The following is an 8,157-nucleotide window of genomic DNA, read 5'->3' as shown; positions in this document are numbered from 1 at the left end:
CCACACTGCACAAGCCCAGCGTGAGACCACACAACGGTGCGGGTTTTGCTTAGTATATGCTATAACGTTGATAAGCCAGAAGTACTACCCACATACATGGCAGGACAGAAAATGTGACTGGAGTGACTCATGGTTAAGACAAACTGAAGAAAATCTTCCCTGGTTCTGGCAACCTCCTGTAAACCCAATGCCACCAAGAGGAAGGGACTTAGGTCCTACATCTCATTAAGTTTCAAAATTCCCTAGTTTTCTAATTAATCCCTGGGTTATGCACCAAATTTAGTACTCTCACTAGAACTCATACGTGTTGGTTTACACACCGCAGAGGCACTGCTGGGAGCATCCACTCATGGCAACCAGGGTCTGGGTTCTCACTTGTGGAGACATGGGGGTGTTTCCTGAGGGATGTGGGGGAACCTCATTCAGGATTTCTTTTCACTTAACCCAGTCAGTTTCCCTTCAGGGAAACAACCCTCAAAACTAAATGTATTTTGGAAAGAAGGAGTCAGACTAGAGACAGCAGGGAACAACTATTCTTGGCAATCTGAACACTTGTCCTGAAAAAAGAGCTCTTTTCTTGAGCTGTGGCAACCAAAATACCCGCTTCTCCAAATCTTGCCCCAAATTTACCCATATGTCAAAATGAAAATTTATTTTAGTCTATTATATACTTTAAATATGCATTATCACTCCCAACACCATACACAAATATATACATACTGTTTTTCTTGTAGAGGAGAATTTCAAAGCAGTTTGACTCATAGTTGTCGAAAGTCTGTCTGACTTTTTCAATGGTCTTCTTGTCTGTCAGTTCACCATACATAAAACTGAAAAAGAAAAAATGTTCCTCTTTTTTCTAGACAAGCAACAACTTTGTTACAGTCACCTTATACGGCATAAGCATTGGAGACACTATTAACTGTCGTTTACCGAAGTTTAATTATGATTTACACTTCATTTAAATATTTAGAGTGTCACAAGGAAACCTACAATAGTAACCATGACCACCTTTTTACTGTAAATGACAGCAAATAAATCTACTGTAATGTTTCATTAAGTGCTTTTCTGAGCATATCTTTAAGGATATATGGTTAGAAAAAGAGCTGATAGCCTATAAAATCATTAGTGCCACAGCTGCAGGCCATGACAATACTGCTGTCAAAACAGAGAAAACTGAACAAAACCTCTAAAACCTCCCAAATTTTGTTCAAGCTTCTTGAAAAGGCTTCTGGAGGAGGAATAGAAGCTACTACAGGTAAAGGCTGTTGGCTGAATCGATGGCTACAAACCTAATCTTGTCAAGATGCATCTGGGACAATAGGATAACTGGAATCCTTTTTTGGATTTTTTTTCCTTTTTGTAACCGTCCGATTACAAAAGGAGGGAGGATTTAACCAATAAGAAGTGATGACTGCAATTGTCTGAAAATTCAGCACAGAAAGCAAGTGTATGAGTTGTCTTAGTGTAGCTACGTCTACACTACTACCAGTCATAACCAAATTCACCCTCATTTTCCTTATTGTATACTGCATTTCTTTACTATTTCGGTGAAAATATGGAAAACATTAAAATGCTTTTGGAGACTCATCCCTGTCCAGACTGAGAATATAAAAATGTAATTTTAACTCTGCTATTTCTTGCCACTTGACCATGTCATCTTTGTCTTCTTTTCCAGGTCAGACTTTCAGCTGGTGTAAGCAAACCCAACCCCCTGACCTTACTTTTGAAAGCCTTTGTAAGGAAACAGCCAGGCTTTTATTGTCATTCTTCCCTGGATTAAAAATAAGTGAAGACCACTCTGTGCAAATTCCCAATTACAGAACTGAAGGAAAATGGAACATGGGAGAAAAGCTTTCAGACACTTGGATGAATATACTTTTAATTGATCAGACTTTTTTTTTTCCCCATTTTCTTTGTTCACAGTTTGAGCTTCAGCTGAAACCTACAACAGACAATGCTGAGAACATGAAAGAGAAAAGAAAAGCTATCAGTGCCTCTGTGGTTTCAATGCAGCTTCTCTTTTATTGATCAACAGACCTCCAAAGGTTCAATAAACATTTATTTTATGTCTACTGTTCGGAAAGAAACAATAGAACAGCATAGTGGTTAGTGACTCGGCAAGCATTAAAATACTCAATGAAGGCCAGACCATGAATCTTTTCTTTACACAGCCAGCCACGGGAGGTAATGGGGCTGCTCCCAGAATAAGGTGCTGCCCAGCGTGGGGGTGATGGAGGCAGATGCAGGGCATCAGAGTAACCACAACATCTGTATGTCACTACAGGCGCTTCTTCACCAGTAACACAGGGAGAGCTATTGACAAATGGCATGTCGTTAACTGTTGCCTTTGGGTCAGCAATGTAACGGGGGTGCCACTACGGCGACTGACGTCAGGACACGGTTTTACCAGTGCACAAGGCTTCACGAAGGTACTGCTTATCATTTACATACACGGCCGTCTTTAGGAAATGCAAAACACAGCCTACTGCTCATTTTCAAATCACCTGCCTTTCTTTCCCGAGTTCAGCTGATAACCTTTTCTGTATTTATACGTGAGATGACAACAAAAAGAGTTTGGTTTTATTTTTTGTAAATCTATGTCTTTTTTACGCACTGATGAGGTAAAGCAGATTGCTCTCCTGTCTGCAAGACAAAATAAGAGCTGGTAGTTTTCACACAGCCTCTTGTGCAATTGAATTCTCTTTTTTTTGTTTTCTTGAGATTTAAAACAATGTTTCTCTTAGTCTTGAAGGAAAAAATAACAAGAGTTTGTTAAAGTGCTTGACTTTACATAGCATATAATACAGAAAGGTATCATTAATTAGTGTTAAAATGACAAATCATACTTGGCATTCTGAGTGGTGGATGATACCAGTTAGCATTGCTGAATACAATCAATCAACTTTATGTTTTAAATTAAAGGCAGCTTATTATTGCAGTAAACCTGTAATACTCAAATCTTACATTATTTTCACATATAAAGAGACAGTTTAAAGGCTTGTGGAATAACAAAAACATTTTTCAGAAGGTGATTTTTAACAGCACTGAAGAAACCTCAAAGCCACTCACTGTATAAGTTATATAAGATCTTTGCTTATCACAGGTTTAATTTAATTTAGTCTGTCCTATTTTGTACACATGGAGGGACTCCTACTTCTTCAGTCAACCACTCTGTCTTTTTCTGCCTCATGTTTTTGTTATTTAGTGCCTGTCGAGTGCCTTCAGTGCAAACTGTACAAGACATAAATATCAAAACCATCCTGTTACTGGGAATCTTACTACCTAGAAAATAGACTTATCAAAGAGAAACAAGACTTGCTGAAATACTCGGAGAAAGGCACAATCTCTAGATAATTTCCCCATCTCTGAAACAGACCATCTGTCATTTGAGATGCCTGGGCTTCCGCCTCCCTTTGAAAGCATCCCTTGGCACCGAAAAGCCCCATCTGAAGCTTTGTATCGTGCTCTTCTGCCCTTTGTCAGGACCCAGAAGCAGCGGCATCAGAACAGCCCCAGGTCTGCAGTGCGTGCCAGGGTGGTGGTTAACAGCTGTTTGCGAGGAATTCCCAGGACAGAGGACAGGTGAAGCACAGAAGGTATATGATCCTGCATCCAATTACAGCTCTCATCCAAAAGCATTGGATGAAAAGGCATCGATTACAATGGACAAACATCCACCCAGGAGGAACAGCGAATACAGATACACATCAATAGCTTCAAAACTTTGCAAGTTAACGAGCAGGCACCATTTCTAAGGAGAAACAGCGCAGCTCCCTAGGTCCCACTGGCGTGCTCAGCAAGGTTTCTTTGCACAGCTTTGGCAGTGCAAGGAGGCCTTCTCACATACAAAAAAATCAAGTCACAAAGATGACACCCGAGTAGCAAATCTAACTTTTTTCAAGTCAGCGTGCTGCACCCACCATGGAAAATCCCATTGCTTTGAACACGGTGGGAATTTTGCCATTAGCTTCACTGGAGCCAGGATTTTGCTTGCAGACTTTTTTTAATCCCACCTGTAATGGCAGTAAATCAAAACAAGGGAGGGCAGAGATGCTGACTGGAGCGCTGCAAGTGTTTTGGTGGAAACGCTACCTGTAAACAACCGCTTCAGCAAGGAGATCCAATTCCATCCCCCTGTACAGTTGGAAGGCAACACACAAACAGGGCCTAAGAGCAGGTTTCCTCTTTGAAAACAAAACCAGCAACCAGCTACTCCCAGCCCGGCACGAGGCTCTCTGGTGCAAGGAAGGGTAAGCAAAGCAAAGCCTGGAGCAAATTCCAAGTTAAAATGCCAGGGTATGTCTACTAATCAGCCACTCAAAGGGTGCCTGCTCTTCCAAAGGCTTGATGAGAATACAGAGCTTAACTGATAAGCAACAATATTAGAAAATACTGTTATTACTTGCAACATTAAACTGGGTTTTAATGTTTTATAACTGTTTATTCTTTCAACGTATTCATGAAGACATACATTGTCATGACTGTGGGCAACCGGGCATGAAACAAGCGGTTTTCCTGCACACTGGTTGATCTATCTGTGCACCTCCAGGCAGGGTTTTCTGCATGGTTAATTGAAGGTTAGAGGTGTTGCAATTGCAGATGCCCTGTTCCTCCTGGACTGTAGCTCATTTTTGTTTGGCACAGCAACGCTTCACCAGCACACAAGTTCTTTCTCCTAAAAATCCTGTGCATTTTAGCACTCACTTATACCAATTATTCTGTATATCAGCCCCAGCTACACATGCAACTTTGGCTGCCATGTGCACCCAGAAAGAACACACACATTGATTCCCATCACACAATATTTGCGTAGCCTGACCCCTATGTACACTGTGCCTTTTATATAGTGCCCGTGAAACTAGGGAGACTGGCACTTGTACTGAGGAATTTCCCAGTGATTTTCCTGCCAATGGGCACATTGTTGCCGACTAAAAAGATGAGAGAAGTGCAAAATCAAAGATTACCAGCTTGTCACAGGACTAACTCATTGCCTGGGCTGGAAGAAAAATCACTCACACCTCCAGTGCCTTAAAGAGCAGGCACCATTTCTAAGGAGAAACAGCGCAGCTCCCTAGGTCCCACTGGCACGCTCAGCAAGGTTTCTTTGCACAGCTTTGGCAGTGCAAGGAGGCTTCACCCCTCCCCACGACCAGTATCAGCCAAGACCACCTCAGGCTGAATATGAGCAGCCCCAATGTAGGGTATGGGGTGGGACAGACAGAAAGAGGGTATAGCGAATACCTGCTGGACTACCCAGGAGAAAAGTATGGTGAAAAAAACAGGGTGAAAGCTGATCTGAAGGCACCATATATCTTATAGGCAGGGGCAAACTGATCAAATATTGCAAAATTTGTGAATTGTCCTTTATCACACTCATGATCAGTAACAACAATAACTCGAATCAGGGGCTGGATTTACATTGTTTGTATCTGTGTATCTTTCTTTGGTTGGTTTTTTGGCACTAAAAAGCTGTAAAAACGGACCCTTCCAAAACCTGCAATAAAGGTGTGGCACCATAGCACTCTTATCCCAGAGCACTTGCCTTAGAACAGTAAAGCAAGCATTATATATAAAGCAATTTTTATGTATAATGTAACATAATCTGGGCATAACATAGCAAATCTGGACTGAGAGCCTGACTCAGAAAATAATACAAATAATACCGCCAGATATCAAAAAAAATCCAGTGACATTCTACTGAGCAAGCCTAAGCAGGCACCGTTGGCCTTCAAGAATGTTTTCCATTCCATACAGCTGCACAGCTCTTCATTAGAGAGCAGCTCCAAAGACATCGCTCCGGAAGGCTACACGTTGCAGGTCAGACCATGCCGAAAAGCTCTCCAGCTCTCCTTTAATCTGCAAAGACTGGGATGTCTCCTAAGAAGCAGGAAACATCACACTGCATAAGTAACTCCACCAGCTAAGACCCAGACACAAAAGAAGTACTAGCCATGCTTTGAGCATAGAGAGGCCTCTCCAAAATCCAGAGGTGGATGTACAGAATGAAGATTAAAGAAAAAAAACCATCTTTGCTACCAATTCCATTTTCCACAATAATTCCTCCTTGAATTTGCATCTGTATGGTTCACCTGTATGATCTACTTGAAGGTGGTCAAAACAGGATCCTTACAAATGGTAACTAGAGCCCACCACATTCACAAAAAGCACTCAGATGGAATAAACCTTTTGGTCCCCTCAGTATTTGAGGCACAGGGGAATCATTATCAGAGAGGTATTGCTAAACCTTCACTTCCTGAACATTTTCCTACAATCCCATTCTACATTTGTAATTATTTTTAACGTGCACAGACTATAAAAGTGCTGGCTCACAGCAAACACACAGTTCAATATACAGGATAGCAAAGGGGAAAGCATGTATTTATATCTGGGATGGCTGTGATAAGGCTGTTTCTTTCAGCTCCACTGATACATTGACTATGTTGCTACTGTGTGAATGAATATTTTATTTCAGCAGCACGTGCCCATCTCTTCTCCATTGCCCATTACAGGACACCCGGCTGCAAAGAGCAACCCCTGGACCCCCAAGGCTTCCTCCCCTTCCCGGCAGATGAGAGCAGCGACCACACGTCAGCACGTGTTGCTTTTTGCAGTAAGCGACGACTGACATACGAGGACAGGCTCGCTGCCCGCCCTGCTGCTGCCAGCTGAAGCATCAGCCGATGATCAGTGTCTGGCAGCACCCGCCTCCCAAAAATCATCGGGGTAGATATGCAGCCCCCTCCTCCCAGTGCCCTGGAGTTGGTCACTCCCTGAATGCATAAAGGGAAAACCTACACAAACTTGTATCTCAGCCATTCTTTATTGCCTCTGTCCCTCGTTTACTTTGCTCACGCACACACGCACACGCATTAGGGATTTAGTCTCTCCCCAAAGCATCTCCTTTTAAAGGATGCGGCAGACAAGGCGCAGATGCATGTCTAACCATAAATCACAGCTGCCCGCTCCTGAAAGACCACCAACAAAAGGAAAAAGCCATAAAGCTGCATTGCTTAGAGTAAATATATCATCAGCTTAATCACTCTCTTGGGAATAAAGATGCAGTTTGCACATTACTGTGCTCTGTGTGTGTGTGTAATAACAGGGACCAACATGGGCTACAGAACAGCCCACTGCCTCCTGGTATGATAACAGGAGAATTAACAAAAATCTAGTAAAAAAAGTCTTTGAAATATATTACCTAAAACCCCACTTTCTTTATTTGATCATTAGCTAGAGCACATTCGTACTGATACTAGCCAGGATAAATTTCAAAGTGCTTTACCATGTCCTGGATAAGTTGCTGGTTTCATTCTCTAAAGCCTGTTTCAATACTTTAATTTCTGCAAAACAGTGCTTTTCTTACATCAATCCTTTTTGCAAAACCTCATTTCTCTACCCAGCAGATTGTAACTTTAAAAGTGCATCGAGTGGCAACGAACAGACAGTCGGCATACCTGCAAGTGCTACTCTTCTGCATGACGTCAGCTCGATGATATCCAGAGAGTTTACAAAAACCGTCATTACTATAAACTACGGGCCAGTCCACAATCTGGGCATTTCCCAACAAAAAACTGGATTCTGAAAAGAGAAAAAGAGAGGAAGGGCTGTTGTCAGTGGCAAAGAACATTTAAGTCCTCCGTGTGTTACACAGCAGATGTAGAGTTATTCATGATGGTAACTTCTATCGTGAAATTTCAGAGGGAACTGAAATCAAAATGGGCATCAGAAAAGAAACTGTGATGAAACAGGACAACTCCAAGTAATGTAAGCAGCTTCTTGCACCCCAAAATACTGATATAAGCACCAATGTTTTAACAATTTAGAAAGGATTCATTTATTCATAACATCTGGGCAAGGTATCATGTTTGATTTTCCTTTTATATGTATCTTGAAATCAACCTTAAATTAACTTGCAAACGGAGCTTTAAATGCTGAACTGTACGTGTGCCCAACGCTGACGATGACTCTCTTGCTTAAGGCAAGCAAATTCTTCCTCCTGGCAGGTGCCAGTTTGTTTTGCAGGGGACGGCCAGGATGCCTGGGATGAGGGACAGAGAGCGCCAGGAGCCGCTGGGGGGGGGGCGAGATGTGCCCTCCGCATCTCGTGGCACACCACGAACTACATCACGCCTGGGAGTGCGGATATTAAGTGACCCA

General features: G+C 42.3%; 1 protein-coding gene across 1 annotated transcript in view; it reads right to left on the bottom strand.

The window, feature by feature from the left end:
• The window catches only part of KCNH5 (potassium voltage-gated channel, subfamily H (eag-related), member 5), a 153,192-nt gene extending 145,715 nt beyond the window's left edge, over positions 1–7,477 (bottom strand). The window contains exons 1-2 of the mRNA XM_009332731.1: positions 7,455–7,477; positions 721–827 (exon numbers count right to left, since the gene is read on the bottom strand). Coding sequence (XP_009331006.1) covers positions 721–827; positions 7,455–7,477 — 130 coding nt within the window. The remainder of the gene's footprint in view (positions 1–720; positions 828–7,454) is intronic.
• Positions 7,478–8,157: the final 680 nt, after the last annotated feature.

The sequence above is a fragment of the Pygoscelis adeliae genome, unplaced genomic scaffold, assembly GCF_000699105.1.
Source record: "Pygoscelis adeliae isolate BGI_AS28 unplaced genomic scaffold, ASM69910v1 Scaffold179, whole genome shotgun sequence".
NCBI classification, from domain to species: domain Eukaryota; kingdom Metazoa; phylum Chordata; class Aves; order Sphenisciformes; family Spheniscidae; genus Pygoscelis; species Pygoscelis adeliae.
Note: the sequence above shows the minus strand (reverse complement) of the source record. Positions and strands in the feature narration are given on the sequence as shown.